Source organism: Hemibagrus wyckioides, linkage group LG21 (assembly GCF_019097595.1).
Source record: "Hemibagrus wyckioides isolate EC202008001 linkage group LG21, SWU_Hwy_1.0, whole genome shotgun sequence".
Lineage (NCBI taxonomy): Eukaryota > Metazoa > Chordata > Actinopteri > Siluriformes > Bagridae > Hemibagrus > Hemibagrus wyckioides.
In genome coordinates, this window is record NC_080730.1 from 2,135,587 (window position 1) to 2,154,252 (window position 18,666).

Here is an 18,666-nt window from a genome sequence, read left to right on the forward strand (position 1 = left end):
AACTTTTTGAAGGAGTTCATCAACTCGTCTGAATAGTGCACTGAGTCTGAAGACACAAAGTAACAGAGGGCTCCTTTTTTTCCTTCCCCTCCTCCCTTCTTTTTTTTCTTTCTCTCTTTCTTTCTCACTTTCTTTCTTTCTCTCTCTCTCCCCCCCTTTTTTTTTGCCGTAGCAGTTTGTCGGACAATGCGGAGAGGAGCCTGTCAGACTTCAGAGAGGTCTCAGACCCGACACAAGAACAAAAAGAGGCAGCATTCAATTACAGAACAAAATGCTTTTCATTAAAAAAAAAGGAGGAAGAAGACAATTGAATTTTCACTCCATTCAAGCAGCACAGAGGATGATTCAATGATTCCAGCTCTCCTCGATATCTTTATTCACAGAGTGAAAGAGAAACACACAAAGTCTAAGAGAGCAGGGTGCAAATAATAAAAACACACACAATGAAGAGGAGAAGCGTCCTTCGCATTCAGAGCAGAGCAAGAGAGAGAAAAGTAGATTTACGTCACAAAAAAACTGCATTTCATTATTTATTTAGAATTAATTTTTTAAATAAAAAACTGAACTGCCTTTCATTATTTATGTAGAATTATTTTTTAAATAAATTTCCACTAGGAAAACTTTTTGAAATTTGTATATATTTTAAGGATTAGAAAATATAAATGACATTTTATTTTATTAGTTATTTCTAATAAAGTCCTGGAACATTTGGGGGCTAATTTACAAATACAATTTTTATATTATTATATTTTTTTATTTATTCATTTTTTAATTTATTTATTTTTATAGATATTTTGATAAATTGTGTCTTTAGGATTCAAAATCACTCCAGAAATCCTGATAAAACTGGATATTATTATTAATATTAACATTAATAACAATAATAAAAATAACAATTATATTATTGTTATTATTATTATTATTATTATTATTATTATTATTATTATTATTAACTGTGATTTTTTCAAAATCATTATTTGCTTGTACTTTTTTGAGTTTGTTATTTTATTAAATGTTCCTGACACACTTTAAGAGGCAGTATAAATTTTCGAGCAGCGGTAATTTTTTTAATGCTGGCTATAAGCCATTAATCCGCTGTTACACCTTTAAAATGTGTGAAAACTTTAAGGTCTTAAAGGCACTTCCACCCTATAATTAATTTCATACCCAATTAGTTTAGGATGGCCACATGCTGGCCACAGATCACCTCTCTCTCTCTCTCTCTCTCTCTCTCTCTCTCTCTCTCTCTCTAGTCATAAAGTCAACACACCTCCTAACACCCTTCTTGCTGCTGAGCACTAATGTGTGTAAATGCCATAAGCACTTCAATCCGCCCACTAACACACTAACACTCAGTAAAGGGCTTTATGTCACGTTATTACGGCTCACAACGCCTCTGTAGTTAGCTTTTTGTCCACGGCGTTTTTACAGCAGGGTTAAGAAATCATATAATAATAATAATAATAATAATAATAATAATAATAATAATAATAATAACAACAACAACAATAATAATAAGCAGTATTTACAGAAAGGGGGCAGGAACGTCATATGTAAATAATCACGGGGGTCACGCCGTGCCTCTTAGACACGTCACATCTCATTTTTTCCCAAATTATTGTCAAGACGATTATTAGTTAGAATTGAGCATGTGGAGTTTTCACGTGAACACGTGCTAGTCACGTGATATCACCAGCATTTTTCAGGAGGAAATGCACCTTTACTTTTTTTCGTTTCACGTGATCACATAATCACATGTCAATTATATTATTATTATTATTATTATTATTATTATTATTATTATTAGAAATTATTTGTATGTACAATCTATCAACAACATATCTACTACAAAGCGTTATTGTTAAAGTTCTATATTAAAAGTCTCTCAGTCTGATCAGGAGAACTGTTCCGCTTGACCCTGGTATATCATTTTCATAAACATTTTATAAACATCTGCTGTGAGAGCATCACCAAAATCTTCAGTGTTTAAATAATGTCTTAAAAAATTAAAAGATTTTTTTTTTGTTTTTTACAGTTTTAAATAAAGCTACAGATATAAAGACTGTAATTCAGTATTGTCCATTAGGTTGATGGCGAAAGCGTTTTCATTACCAAACCTATTATTTATTACAAAGTACATCATTATAAACTAAACTACTAAACTAAGATCACTAAATAAACCTAATAATACATTATTTGAACCTCTCGGATGCTGATGCTGCTCTTCTGCCGAATATTGAATGTCAGAGGAAAAAGTCATCCAGGATTCCTCTTCACTGCAGCTCTCACACACTAGATTAGACAATCTGCGCATGTCAAAATCAATTGCACACACTGATCCTCCAGGACCATTAACACACTCGGAAGCCGCTAAACACACACACACACACCGCCTCACACTCTAAACACACTCACGGGGGAATTAATCGACACATACCGCCATAAACATGTCTAATAAAAACTCATCTAGAGAGACTTCATCAGGCGTTTGATGGACATTAACCACAAACACGGCTAGTTACTGTGTGTAAAAAATCCCTTTAACAGACGGATTTTGAATATATAATTAAATCATTATAATAACACAGGGAAATGTTATGTTCCTGAGCATCTACACAGATATGGAAAATTGATGATCTTGTCAAAGCCACTGTTGCTCTGCTTTTATTGCGTTTCTCTCGCCGATTTTTCTGATGAGCCACAAATAATATATATATATGAATGTCTCAATTAGTGCCTAAAATATAAAAATTGTAAAACCACTCATCTGTTAAAAAATGACGTCAAACAATATTTAGATTTGTTTGCTAATAAGCTAAAATATCAATTAAATCTGAAATCAGTAACCGGCTATAAATCTTATATTATAATGACCTTTGTTATTATTATTATTATTATTATTATTATTATTATTATTACCTTTTGAAATCATATCACTGCATATCAGTTTATTAAAAGGAAATAAGATGCGGTCTATAATTTATGATTTGAGCTCTTCATGCGTTTCCCTATAAGCTATATTGCTTTGCTGGTCACTTGGTATTGGTTCGGGGAAAATTTAATTGGTTCCAGGAATTAAAGGCGTCTTTATAAGCGGATTTAAAGCGGGTTAAATTGCGGAGAGAACCGTTTCACTCCCGCCCTGTTGAGCAACAATGGCTCGAGTGTACTTTTATTGTGGTGTGAGATCTGCTCAATTTATTAAGCCATCCTGTGAAATGGTTAAAATAGCATTTCGTGACTCTTAAGTACCACAAATGTCTGAAAAATGCGCACATTGCTCATGCGCACTGGAGAGGCGTCCGTGGCCAATTATGGCGAGCTGAATGGAAAAACAAAACGATGAGCAATAATAATAATAATAATAATAATAATAATAATAATAATAATAGTAATAATAATAATAATAGTAATCGTAATAATAATAATAATAGTAAATAATAATAATAATAATAATAGTAAACAATAATAATAGTTGTTGTTGTTATTGTTTGTATTTTCCATATAGTTTGTAGAAATGCATGCGATGTAAATTCCATGATGAGATGAGTTGTGAAAGGGTGAAAGGGGTGAAAGGGGAGGTTAATCCGAGTTTAATGCAGTGAATGCAGCGCCAGGGTCCAGACTGTGATGCTCGGTGTTATCTCTGCCCAACATTTGGGTTTCCCTCAATTTCATCTGCGCGAAAAGTGCGCATGGTGTGACTCTCCACGCGCCCGAGGAAAAAATGTTATTAATAGCTAAATAACTTCGCCATACTTTCGCTAAATCTCGCCCTCACACACACACACACACACACACGCACGCGCGCGCGCACACACACACACACACACTATTCGAGATGGATTTGTTTGAAGTTTCCTTGCTCATTCCCCTGCCCTTCTCTTTCTGAGTATACTTTTATTCATTTTTACCTCCGGAGAGGAACCGGACTTATCAGTGACGCGCGCGCGCATGCAGAGATAGGTTTGAATTTTGTATATTATATAAAAAATAATAATAAAAAAATAGACATGTTAGGCTCTTAGTCAAGTGCGTGTGAGTGCTAATTGCACACTTTCGGAAGAAAAGGTAAATCATGTGCATTTGTCATACAATTTAAAAAAAATTTAACTACATAATTGCAAGGCTACCTTTTATATAAAGTTTTACAGGTAAACCACGTGCACGTGCACAGGTAAAAAAAAAAGCTGTATTTCTCGACAGCAACATGGAAACGTGCCCATTTTATGTGTCAATTCAGAATATGAATGTCAACATTAAACAAGAATAAACCATATGTTACATCAGATATATTAATTAAAACTCGGGAGAGTTACTTATACTCTGCACGTGCTCATTTTACAGTTTTGCCATTTTTAAGTGTTAATACTACATCGCGATGTTTTTAAATGTTCATCATCATACGAATCTCAGTAGGCCACTAATATTTCATGCAAAGTTTATATATTTAAGGTGTTAATTCTACCCAGTGAGAGTAAATTCTACATAGCACGGGTTAATTCTACCCTGGGAGAGTTGATTCTCCTCAGCACGGGTTAATTCAACACGGCCAACACTGACGTGATGTGACTGTCCTTTATTATGCTTAAAACGCGACCCGGGTGATTTTCTCCTGGCGCTCCGTGACAGTGATATCTGATTATTCAAACATTCTTTTGTCTCCTTTTTCTTTTTGTGTCCGGAATATCCTCGGGTGCCAGGGATCTATCTTTAATTGAATATGCACAGTGAAAGCGAGCCTGCTGCCCGACAGCCCCAGCAGGACTATCTGTGCTCCGGCCGCGCGTTATTATCCCCTCAGCGCGCCGCTAAATCCCGCCTGGCCTCTGTTTGATTAGATTGAGGACCTCAGGTAATCCTCCGGTTTGCTGAAGTGTCCATGGCCTCTCTATCTCTCTGACGCGTCCTTGTACTGGTGCGACTGGTGCAGATGGTTCCCGATAACCGGACACGTCGCATTTATTTACTTATTATTATTTGCATTATTTTTATTATTCCTTTTCTCGCGTCTGACAGACAAAAGGAGGACCAGGTGAGCTGTCACAGAGAAAGAGAGAGAGAGCGAGCTGCGCGCGCCGAGTCAGAACCCATTAGAGGGTAATTAAGCTTGCCAGGTTGAGGCCAAACGCTCTAGATGTGTGTTGTGTTCGCATAACGAGGATGTCAGGTGAAGCTGATATCAGGAGTTTAAATTAGGCGCTTTGTCTTATTGAAAAAAAAATCCTTAAAAGGATGCAGGCTGTTTAAACACAACCACTGAGTTAATTCAGCACTGGTATTGTACTGGAGTTTTAACGCGTCACTGGAGTGCAGTTTATAGGATAATATTAGAGTTGAACGCACGCGCGCTTATTCACGTGATTAGGTTGTCACGAGGTTACAGAGCATTAAGAGCCTCTGACCACTTGGAAATATCGGCCTGAAAATATGAAGTGTTTACAAATACATTATTTTTGAATAAATAAATAAATAAATAAATAAATAAATAAATAAATACCGCGTACACAAAATACACTAAAATCTCATGAATTTACGCTCCAGGCGTAAATCCGCGGTGAGCCGTTTTAGAGATGAAAGTGAAAATAAATAAAGAGTTGAGTTTAATCTTGAACACTGGGTTTGTGCTCGAAACCTGAGCGAGTGCAATGTGATGGAGGATAAAATGCGCCTCGTATAGGACTAGCGACTAAACCCGGCGGCTGTTACAACTCTCTCTCTCTTTCTCTCTCTCTCTCTCTCTCTCTCTCATACACACACACACACTCGCACACACACACGCACGCACTAATAAGCATTAACGTTTTTCTAAGTGCTAACTTTCTCGAACTGAAAAGCGCGACACGATGCTCTTAAGGCAGATTAGAGAGAATCATTAAACACACACACACACACACACACACGCACAAAGCTCTAAAACAGACATGCAACTACTTCATATCAATCAAAATAACACGTTTTAAAATATAACCCGATTTTAAAGAATTGTTCATTGTGCAAACTTGGTTTACGTGCGGTCAAAACAGCATCCCGTTTAATTCCGATATAATTATCTGCCGTGTAAAAACTGCAAAACAGTCACTAATGCTGCTGTCATATTATCTACATACTAACTGTAATAATAATAATAATAATAATAATAATAATAATAATAATAATAATACATGACTGATTCATATTTCAAATAAATAGGCACACACCGCCGAAAGAACAACACTGATTATTGTTCATCAATAGGTTTTAAGCAAGTGCACTACGATGTGCTACAAGGACAAAAACAAAGGTAAAAAGAGCAAAAAGAAAGTGAAATTCACTCTATATTCATGCTGCATTGTCATTAAAAAAATGAAGAAAAAAATAGAACTCCAGTATTGTCCAGAGAGCGCGCGCGCGCCCACCATTCCTCATTCACATTTCACGCATTTCTAAAGCCTGAAGTCTACACAGAGATTTTCCTGTGTTAGAGTACAACCATGGACACTGAACAACCACATGCACATGTGAGAGCTATTATTTTTTACAAGAAAATTCCACTGCTCAGTTTCGTGGTTAAAGCAAGACAACGACTACAGAGTCGAGCTGAAGAGGAAATATTACCACTAAAGTATTATATTAACAGTATTATATTGTGGAGGTTTAACAGTATTGTAAAAGTCTTGAATATAAAAACAAATATAAATTTGTTTCAGTATTTAAAATTGTAAGAATCCTTGGGTTTGAGCTATTATTATTATTATTATTATTATTATTATTATTATTATTATTATTATTATACCTCCTCCTCCCACTACTACTACTACTACTAATATTACACTTTCAGTTATTACTCATTATGATCAGTTTATGACTATTAAAGACATCACAATAATAAAATGCTATAATGTTATTGTATATAATGATAATAATGCAATAAATATTTGTTATTTATTATGATTATTTGTTATTTAATTTTTATATTAATATTTATATCTATATTAAAATGTTTCATTTTTTATTTTAACTATTGCAATAAAATAAATAAATAAATGCTGTTGTTATAATTTTGGCAGTTGTTATATAACTGTTGTATTTTTATATATTTTTGAATTTTTTTTTATATTTTATTATAGATCATTTAAATATAAAACAACACAAGAATACTATTGCAATAATGCAATAAAATGTCTATAAAGTAGAACAAAATATTGTGCACGCTATATGTTATTATTATTATTATTATTATTATTATTATTATTATTGCTTAATTACACGGTGTATTTAACACGACAGACACACTGGTGATTTAAAATGACGGCTTTACTGACAGATTGTTGGTCAGCTGTCAGCTGTCGAGGCCGCTGGTTAAAATGAGCGAGTGATGAGCTGCACAAATGACCTGACGGCGCTAAATACCTTACGTCAGGGCTTCATAAATAATTGAGTGAAAGACTGAGTGGCTAACAGCATGGCTAATCACAGCCGTTTCCTGTGTGCCGAAGAGGAGCTCCAACAGAGCGCTCATACCTCTATACCATCATCATCATCATCATCATCTTCATCACCATCTCCATCACCAGAACTCTCCACAAAGAAGCAGCGCGAGAGCGAGAGGAGCAATGCCATGCCCGTTGACCAGAGCGCGTGCATTCACCCGACAAACATCATTAACGATTAATAAACACAATAAGTACTTATTAAAACACTCACCTCTGTCTCCCAAAATGCCGTCGATGCTGTGCTTCGTTTTCTTCTCTCCGTCTTCATCCTTCTTATCGCAATCATCATCATCATCCTTCTTTCCGAAACGTGCTCTCAAAACCCGGCTAATGGAGCTCACTGTGATTTAAAAAAAAGAAAAGAAAAGAAAAAGAAAACACACAAATAGATATAAAGAAATTCACACAAATAAAAAAAATCACACAAGCATTTAACACGTGTGAACGTTAGGCCTAGGTGTGAGAAATGAAACCATGCGACACGTGAAAACGTGAGTAATTAAACATAAAAAAAAAAACCCAAAAACGTTGTGTGAATATTCGCGTGTGAAGGAAATGTCCAGGTTTTGCTTGAAACAATAAAATATAAAAATTCGAGCTGATGCTCGTGTGTAGATAAATAAATTTCCATAGAATATTCATGCATATGATTGTGAATGAAATCTTACCCGATATATATATATATATTATTTCGTACGCGTCCAGCTGTGTGTGTGTGTGTGTGTGTGTGTGTGAGCATTATAGGTGTCAGTAGGAAGAAAAGTGTGCTTACCAGATGAGGCCTCACCTGAAGGAACCGTGCTTCTGTCACACACTCCGTCCTTCAACAGCTTGTCCCGGATCTCCCAGCTGAACATGCCCGGGTTCTCGCGCTTGTATTCCTCAATCCTTTTCTCCACGTCGGGCGTTGCCACCTGCTGTAGTGTCCAGCGGCGATTTTCCACCAAAAAAAAAGGAAAATGAAAAGATTTTAATTCCATAGTTCAGTAATGCGCCATAAATAAAACAAAAAAAATGTTATCGATAGATCTAAAGAATCTCACTGTTTTTATATTGTATTTTATATAATCTCCTCACCCGTTTACACACACATTCATTTGTTATTTTCTTACTCAAAATCTAAACAACCTTCCCGACTTTCCCCTTTTCACGCAACACCCTCAGAAATAATAAACTACCTGCTTGTACCTTTTCCCCATCGCTTCTCTTCTGTACCCTGAGTCGCTCTCTTTATACGTTCGAAACAATTTAAGACGGAACTTCATCACCTCTAATGTACCTTTAAAGTCTTGAAGCTAATTAAAGGTACACACGCAAGCACCTTCCCACACTAAAGGTGCAAAAACATGGCTCATGGAAAATCAGACCTGTTTCTGAGTGAAGGCAACACTCAAGTGCGTAAAACAACACGTTTCTTGTAGAAAAAAATATATATACAAATTATATTTATATTCATACACATATCTTCCTCCATATATGAAAATGATTAGGAAAAAAGGAAACTACGCTTGTCGCTGTCGTATTTCTAAATTTATATCTTTAAACATAATATAAGGTAGACATTTTGTTAATTTAATACGTATGGTTTTTTGGAAAAATTGATATGCATGCTGCAGTTGTGCCCCCAAAAGATTTTAAAGGTACTGAAAACGCATAATAAAGATTTAACCTTGACGGCACCACGCCAGCGGGAAATGTGCGCGAGCTTGCTTTAGGTCGTATAGACACCACGTGTCGGTAATACTTTGCAGAAAATAAAAGTTTATTGAGTTTTTTTTCCCCTTGATGATGCCATGTAAGGATTTAAACTATTTTAATGTTATGTTATGATTTACCCTGGGTTTACTCCCCCCTATGGCTCCGGGCCGGATCGAACCCGTCTCCTGGTATCGGCAGAGGATTTTGGAGACGCAGCCGTGGGAAACCCGCAGCTGTCGAGAGATGACGCAGGGCCGGATGCCGTGGTGCGCCATCTCCACGATCTTGTGTCGGATGTGGTTCGGTAAAGGCCTCCCGTTGATGAACACGCCGCCGAGCTGGTTGACTCGACCCTGGCCCAGCGGGGTGGACACTGCTCCGTGACAAAACACAAATCAGACACGTCGCACAAAGTTAGCAAGGAAGTTACACATAAAGTCAGCAGTTTTTTTGGTGCACGACCCTTTGGCTATGGCTTGGAATTGCGCATGAATGTTGCGTTAAAAATATACGACAATTATTAAAGCCATTTCCGTTATATCCCTCCCTCCCCTCCTTCCCGAACCAGACACATGCCAGACACACTCCATGTATTTGTCCTGTAACATGCATCTTTTCAGGCAGTAGGACACTTAAGCAGCGCATTTCGCATTCAAGAGGCACTAAAAGGCGCGTGCACTTTACACCTTGATTATTCCTAGTCATGCAGTACAAATATTGGCGTGATCCTTTGAGCCGTCTCTTAGCTGTGTGTTTTTACTTGCAGACTACTTCACTAAATCCCGAAGCTCGAGTGCAGACGCGAGGATCGTGAGTTGGAACATTTTTCATCAAACGGCACTTAAGCACGAGCTCCGTCTCATCACTTTCCCGTTCAGTGCTGCAGCTCCGCGTGCACCTCCTAACTCTTTATGCGTGCGTGTGTTTTTGGAAATTTGCAGCAACCCTTGAGTGCAAACTGCTAGATCTTTAATGTAATAAAATTAGACCACTTTTCTGTAATTATATGAGCTTCAAAAATATTTTGGCGCAATGCTCGGTCTGTTGCATGTTGATCTTTAAGTGTATATGAATTTATTTACCGAAAATGTTATCATTTTAGAAATCCTATTATTAAGTTACATGTTATAGGGTTTATTTAAGTGTTTTACTAAATCTCATAAAACTCATATATCATTGTACTTGTCTGGAGTAATTTGGCGCAAACAGTTTCCTCGGAATCAGTAAACTTTTATCTGAAATGTTGATGCACAGCCTCAGGGATGCTAACTCAACTTGCTAGAATATTTGATGCACTGTTGCTCAAAATGATCACGTTTGAAGTCTCTTTGCATTCTCCTTTCCCAGAGCTTTCCATTTTTAAATTCTACCAGAAATACAGTGTGCGTAAATAGTTTAAAGATTTTTAAAGCCATCATTATTAAAAAAAAAAAAAAAAGTCATAAAAGTTGTACCTTCCAGGGGAAATCCAGTGCGGGGGTAGTTCTGGCCCGGTGCTGGCCGAACCATTCGAGGAACTGTTCCTGGTAAAGTAGCCATTTCAGCTACTCTAAAAATGTTTAACAGTCCCTAGTGATGTTAGAGTTAGGTCCAGTCTCGCTTTAGCCAGAAGAAACTACAGCTACTACAGGTCCAGTGTTTTAAAAAGCCATGCACGAAAAAAGCAGATTCCAGAAACCGAGAAGTAAATAACGCGCTCAGAAAATAGACCAAAAAAGTCACACACATACACACACACACACTTGTGCGTTCAGGCGCGCGCTGGATGAAAGAAGAACACCCCGCGTGTTTTACACCAAAGTATGCAAAGAGGAAAAAGTGAATGGAGATGGATGATGTTTAGATGTTTGCCTCGACTCAGTGAGAGGTCTGCTGGTTTTGCTAAGCTCCCTGGAGTAGCTGAAGTGGCCCAACTTTGGAGCATGGCGGTGGGAGGGAGGGAGGGAGGGGAGCGAGCCGGAGCGCACCGATAGGCTCTCTGGCCTTTCTTTTAATTCCGTTTGAAAAGAGGAGGTGAAGCCTCGGAGCTGGCTACCAATGAGAGGAAACAGGAAAAGGACGCGTACGCACATAGAGTCCGCTTCACACACATCCATCCTCCTCCTCCTCCTCCTCCTCCTCCATTATAGGGCCAAACACCCAGGAAATGTCAAACCGACTTTTCGTTCATCTCTGATTTGAGATGTATGCTAAACGTTCGCTCTAATCATATGAACACACACACACACACACACACACACAGACACACCATCTCCATTGCAAGCTATATTTCTCTCGCTCTCTTTCAGATCCTGTCATTTACCATGAATTCCAGTCGCCTGAGTAACTGTCTAAATAAAAGAATTAACGTAAAGGGAGAAAAAATATATTACGATTTTTATTGAACAGCCGGAGTATCGATCAAACCCTCCACATCACAGAATGTATGAATTTTTATATATACACATGATCCTATAGAACATGAAATGATCACGTCTAAAGTCTAGAAGAATTCCTACATTAAAATAAAACACCATCACACACACACACACACACACACACACACAGACACACACACACACGTAGTGGAAACTTCATGGATAAAAATTCTCTACCTTTCTACCTGAAAAGCTTCATGTGTCGTGTATCTTTAAAGCTTTAAGTTATTTCCTGTCAATTTCTAATATTCTTGTATTATTATTTTTTATTATCTCATTACAGTGTACCACAGCACAAAATCCTAACAGAAATATCAGTATCAACACTTCCTCAGAATAAAAGTCTGCCCTTTTCCCCTCACACCGTAAACATGCAGCATCGTGAATCAGATCAAATTAAAAATCCTGCACTAAGAATCATTTGTAATGAACAGACACCCGTCATGTCCTGAGCTGACACCGTGGATCTTCCTCCATAAAATGGCTTCTAACATAATTTGATTTCATTCTGATTTAAAACGTGACCCACGGTTAAGTGAACAGTCCCTATGAATTTGGGCTGATGATCCATGCAGTTTGTATTAGTGCTTTATTTAAGACGCCGAGCTGTTTATGTAAAACTGAAAGTCGTGTCATTTCTGTTCACGTGTACAAAAATAAATCTGTGTTAGAGGCGAAAATGTAGTATTCAAGTCTTACCGATCACAAGCAAAAAACAAAACAAGTGAAAGGTAAAAATCGGGGTTTATTTCTACAAAACTACTGGTGTTTAATCCACATTAAGGATTTTGATTTGCAGAGTTTGCAATAACAGCACGCGCACTAACACCTGAAATAAAATACATACTTAAACATGAACTAATGATGAGGTAAGGAACGAAGCTAACATAAACTGCGTCCTGAATAATGGCCACACCAAGTGCATGTTACTGCAATTAAATAAAGCATTCTATAGCAAATAGAAAATAAATTTATGTTGTTAATAGAAAAATAGCGTTAATAGAAAATGCTTAAATCAGACATGCTCTGTGTCGAATTGTAGTGTTGTATATACAGTAATCTGTCACATACGTAGAGTTGCGTACACAAACATCACTGGATAGATAGCACTGAGCTAATTTACACTCCAGAGTCTCCTTATCCAAGGTATAAAGTGTATTAATAACCACCACCACCACCACCACCAATCATTTCATCTCAACCAGTTTTGCGTCCATTTCCACTGCAGGATTAGTTCGTGCTCTGGGTGAAATTTACACAGTAACTTTTATTATTTATGCAGACGCTATTTTCTATAAACAAGATGAATTCGTTTTCTATTCGAATCTTAGATAGAGCATACTTTATTTCAATGTAATAACATGAGGTACTTGAGTTCATGTTGGCTTCGTGAAAGTACACGCCTTTTGGTGTTGATCAACATTAAGGATTTTACAGTAACAGCACGTAGACGTGTACCTGAACTAATACTCACTTAAACACCCAAACACACAAAATACCCTCTACTGTACCTACTGGGTAAATTTCACCCAGAGCACCAACTAGTCCTGGAGAGAGTGACGCAAAACGGGTTGAGATGAAATAATTGGTTGCTGTTATTAATGCTCTTTCTACCCTGGATAAGGAGACTCAGTGTAAATGGTAAGAGTAGTCCAGTGATGTTTGTGTACGCATCCTTACGCATATGACAGATTGCTGTATAAACTACAATTCAACGCGATGCACGGGTTAATTCATGTTCTTTCTTACAGAGCATGTCTGATTTAGTTTACTCACGTGCTAATTTATACATTAACTAACAATCATCTACTAACATGTTTATAAGGCGGTCGTTATTCACGCATGAATTCATACAACAGGTCTCGAGTCGTAGTTAAGGTTAGCTCTGCATTAGTTCCTGATTAGTGCATGCCTTAACTCATCATTAGTAAATATTTAAATGAGTTTTAATTCAGGTGTTAGTGCACGGTTATTTGTCTACACACTAATTCTTTCATTTTGCTGACTGTGTGTGTGTGTGTGTGTGTGTTTTCTTACATTCCTATTTAAATTATACATCAGAGCTCATAGAGAGAAAAGGAAACGGAAAATCTGAAATCAAATGCAGTTAATTAAAAACTAAAAACTGAAAGATATAAAAGTGTGAGGTCTGAAGTCAGCGCATGGGCAGAAAGGCCCGGCTGCGCGTGTCCACTCTGCGGGAGCGCGCATGACACTATAGCTGTGGAGAACACTCATGGTGCAAAGCAATTTCACAAATAATTTTTACAACAATTAGGGAGTGTGCAGGGGGGTGAAATGGCGATTTCACATGCAGATGGGGAAGACGCGGTGGGGAAGAGTCTCTCTCTCTCTCTCTCTCTCTCTCTCTCTTAAAGGAAAAAAGGAGATAAACCCACTGATGCGGAGATTTTTTCATAGGGTTATAAAACTTTTGTTTAATTTTTTTACACTTATAAAACGACTCTCTCTCTCTCTCTCTCTCTCTCTCTCTCGCAAAAATAAATATAGGGTATATCTTAAAGGATAGCCCAAACTTAAAATGATTGAAATAAATAAATAAATAAAATAAAATAAAACAATAAAAAAAAAATAAAAAACAATAACATATTTTTTCTATTTTATAGAAATTTTATTGCATTATTGTAATTGTATTCTTGTGTTGTTTTATATATAAATGATTTAGAATTAAGTATAAAAAATATATAAAAACACCACAATTATATATCAACTGCCAATATTATAATAACAACAGCATTTATTTATTTATTTGTTTGTTTGTTTATTTACTTATTTATTTATTTAATTTTATTACAATAAAATAAAAAAAATACATTTGAGAAAACTCTAAACCTTATTTAAACGCTATATAAAATAACATTATTTAGGAAACATAGCCTAAGTCAGAGAAGAGTCAGCATTAAAGGGGACTAGATGTGTTATTCCGAGGGCCAAGGCAAGTCCACTGCTTAACACCACTGACTAATACACCTGAACACTCAAAGATATGAATAATGTTATAATAAAATATTAAAAATAATATATTCCTGCTCCTACAGAAAATTCACACATTAAATGAAAGAAAGGGGATCATTGGTTCTTAAAAAACTAATTTTTTTTTTGTATGTGAATGTTTTAAGAGCAAATTACTGGTCATTGTGTTTTTCTTAATACATCAAATATTTATTTTAATAGATTTCTTTTAGGGTTATTTGTTGGAATTTTTTCTCAGGAACCTTTAAGTGTTTCTCCAGAGGGATTAGAGAGTAAATGATGAGCCACGCTGTTCTCATAAACACTGCACATGGAGTTTGTGGGGGAATTGAACTGAACCTCTCCTTGTTGCTCGAGTATCTTTACCCTTTCAACCATTAATAATATAATGTGGAAATGTTGTACAGTTTGAATTTAGGGAAAAGCTTTAAAGATACACTGCATGCAGGTTAGAAAAGGTCTTCGCACATGTTTAGATTTTAATTATAAACAGAAAGTTAAGAGCGAAACTAAATATTAGAAAGTTTATAGTAGACAAGCATGAAGTGACTTACACTGCACCACACTCCTCCTCTAATGTTTCACACACACAGGACAGATAAGAAAAAGTCCAGAAGACTCACAATTAAAGTTAGACTTAAAGTTTAACAACATGTATCAGATACCTGAGTGAACTCCAGAGGTGTTCCCAAATCTCCATGAACCATCTCATCTCATCTCATCTCATCTCCCCGCTCCTCACAGCTCACACTGCCATGGCGGCCGCTCTTGGCCCTCCCCGTGGACCTTGTTAACTTGCCGAGGCACGCTCACATCTGCTGAGAATTATGTCAATGTGTTATTGCTTCCTCGGCAGAATTATTTTATCCTGGAGGCCGGAGAGAGAGAGAGAGAGAGAGAGAGAGCGAGAGAGAGAGGGTGTAAGATGTCATGTAGTAGGAAAGAGCTGCTGCTTGTTAGGCTTCACACTTTCATTAGAGACAGCGAGAGGGTCAGAGATACACATCTTTATAAAACAGTGCAGTGAAAGCGGAGATCAGTCAAAGTCTGGCTCGGCTAGTGGACGGACAAAAGATGTTCAGGAATGGCTGGAGTTTGCGTTCAATATTCCAAGTTAAATATTTCAAGATCTTCTTTTCACTTCATTGAAAATAACAATAATGACATGCAATAAATACATTTAAAAATAAATAAATAAATAAATAAATAAAATGAGTGACAGCATCAGGCCAAAAGCTTTAAACACAAAAATGTGAAGAATATTTTGTTGACAATTTTTTATTGTTGTGGTTTGAAATATAATCCCCAGCATCTCTGTCGCATAAAACACAGGCTTTTAACCTACTGACTAAAAACGCTAACAGTTATGCGCATGAGTATCTTCGAGTAATATTAATCATCATGAACGCCGTCATGCATTAGATCAAGCATGCACTTCAATTATCTTACACACACACACACACACACACACACACACACACACACACACACACACAGTGAATTTAAATCTATACACAGGAGCAGAACACATAAGACCAGAAATCAGTCTGAATTAAAGCTCTGCAAAGTCACTCACGCCGTTTTTATAACTTTGTTTATAACAATGCTTTTAAATGATCAGTGTTTATAACCTGTTAGTAATAATGTAATAACAATCACTATAATGTTTAAAACCTTTAAATGTTCTTCATTTGTTCTTTTGTGCTCTGAAGAACAAAAAGTTACCATTAAACACCCAGAGGAACCGTCAAAGAACCCTTTAAACATGAACTTCCAATTAAACAAAAAATCTCCTGAAACCTCCTGAAGGCTCTCGTGTTGTTCCTTTAAAGGTTCTCTGGAGAACACAACAGTGTTTTTTTCCCTCATCAATTTCTAAATGTATATTTTAAAGAAAAATGTTTTTTTTTTCAAGGTTCAATGTATAACAATGAATTAATAAAAAAAGAATCTAATAAATTATGACAGATATAATAAAATATAATAAAGGTTTATCTGTACAGACACTGACTCTGAGCTTTCTAAAAAGAAACTCCAAGAATCCTTTAAAGAACCCGTTATCCAAGAGTGGCTGTAATAACAGGTGTAATAAACTGGTGCATTGAATGGTGTACTGTATAATAACTGTTTAATAACTAGTCAGCTAACTGATGAATAAGTGGTGTAGTAACAAGTAACAAGTGGTTTCATAACAGGCATATTAACGGTCTAATAACATGTATTAACTGTGTAATAAGTGGTGTAGTAACATGTAAAACAAGTGGTTTAATGACTGGTTCAATAACTGTTGTACTAACTGTGTAATAACTGGTGAATTAACCGGTGTATTAACTGTAATAACTGGTGTATTTGCTGACTTAATAATTAGTGTAATAAGTGGTCTATTAACTGTATAATACCTAGTATAATAACTGGTATATTAACTGTGTAATAAGTGGTGTATTAACTGGTGTATTAACTGTAATAACTGGTGTATTTGCTGACTTAATAATTAGTGTAATAAGTGGTCTATTAACTGTATAATACCTAGTATAATAACTGCCATATTAACTGTGTAATAACTGGTGTACTAACTGATGTAATAAGTAGTGTAGTAACAAGTGGTTTAATGATTGGCATATTAACATGTAATAACTGCTGTAATAACTGTATAATAATTGCTGTAATAACCGGTGTATTAACTGTAATAACTGGTGCATTCACTAGCGTAATAATTGGTGTAATAAGTGCCATGTACTTATTACACGTGTTATTATTAATTACGTGTAATAAGTCTATTAACTGTAGAACACCTAGTATAATAACTGGTATATTAACTGTGTAATAAGTGGTGTATTAACCGGTGTATTAACTGTAATAACTGGTGTATTTGCTGACTTAATAATTAGTGTAATAAGTGGTCTATTAACTGTATAACACCTAGTATAATAACTGGTATATTAACTGTGTAATAACTGGTGTACTAACTGATGTAATAAGTAGTGTAGTAACAAGTGGTTTAATGATTGGCATATTAACATGTAATAACTGCTGTAATAACTGTATAATAATTGCTGTAATAACCGGTGTATTAACTGTAATAACTGGTGTATTCACTAGCGTAATAATTGGTGTAATAAGTGCCATGTACTTATTACACGTGTTATTACTAATTACGTGTAATAAGTCTATTAACTGTATAACACCTAGTATAATAACTGGTATATTAACTGTGTAATAAGTGGTGTATTAACTGTATAATGCCTGGTGTATAAAGTGTGTAATAACTGCCAGATGAAGTGACCGGCTGTATGTCCTCCACAGCACACTGACGTTTAACACACACACACACACCTCAAACCTGTCTGGTGTTCAACATTTAGCTATCTTAAAGCACAATAAAGGTTCTTTAAGAGGATCGTTGGCTAATTAAAGGTTCTTAGCCTCCTAAAGTGGTTGTATTGGATAAGTGATAAGTATGTAATGTAAGGATGTAAGACTACACTCGACACAATCTTCCTGTTCTGACCGGTACGCCATGGGAATTAAACCGCTATCGAGATCCACTGACCCGAATTAAGTCCCTGCTGAGTTCCTGATTAGCCCTTTTGAAGTTCTTGCAAGGGGTTTAAAAGGCAATTTTGCACCAAAAAAAAATAAAAATGAAGCTTAAAATAAAAAAAACAGTTTTATCAGTAAATGACATCAGCGAAAGAGCCGCTTCACCTTTATCATCAGGATCAGAATGTTTATGTTGTCGTCTCATCATCGGCCAGCAGGACACTGCGGTGTCGTTAACTCCACTACACTCTGACACAACTTTAACACAAAGTGCTCGCTCTTCTCTCTTCACTCTAGAACTCGGCTCTTCCTGATAAACAGGAGTCGTCTGACCTCACCATCTCGTCCTGCTCTCAGGAGTGTGACCTGGGGAACCAGGGTGAAGTGTCCTCCTCTCACACACACACACACACACACACACAGGGCCAAGGGCTCTTTCCTCTAATGAAGTATGACTATCGTCTGCTGGAGCTGTCTGGATGGCCGTAGAGCTCAAAGTGTACGTCTTAAAAGCCAGCGCTCATCCAATCTGGCCGGCTCAA

The 18,666-nt window shown here is 36.4% G+C and overlaps 1 protein-coding gene across 3 annotated transcripts in view; it reads right to left on the reverse strand.

Annotated features, from left to right (window-relative positions):
- pax7a (paired box 7a) overlaps nucleotides 1-15,411 on the reverse strand; it is a 59,821-nt gene extending 44,410 nt beyond the window's left edge. Inside the window, exons 1-4 of one of the 3 annotated variants that reach the window (XM_058374260.1) lie at nucleotides 10,628-11,145; nucleotides 9,311-9,546; nucleotides 8,263-8,392; nucleotides 7,687-7,815 (exon numbers count right to left, since the gene is read on the reverse strand). In XM_058374260.1, coding sequence (XP_058230243.1) covers nucleotides 7,687-7,815; nucleotides 8,263-8,392; nucleotides 9,311-9,546; nucleotides 10,628-10,712 — 580 coding nt within the window. In that variant the 5' untranslated portion in view covers nucleotides 10,713-11,145. Of the gene's footprint in view, nucleotides 1-7,686; nucleotides 7,816-8,247; nucleotides 8,393-9,310; nucleotides 9,547-10,627; nucleotides 11,146-15,249 lie in introns of those variants that run through there. The other 2 variants (XM_058374261.1, XM_058374259.1) reach the window with 2 other exon arrangements.
- Nucleotides 15,412-18,666: the final 3,255 nt, after the last annotated feature.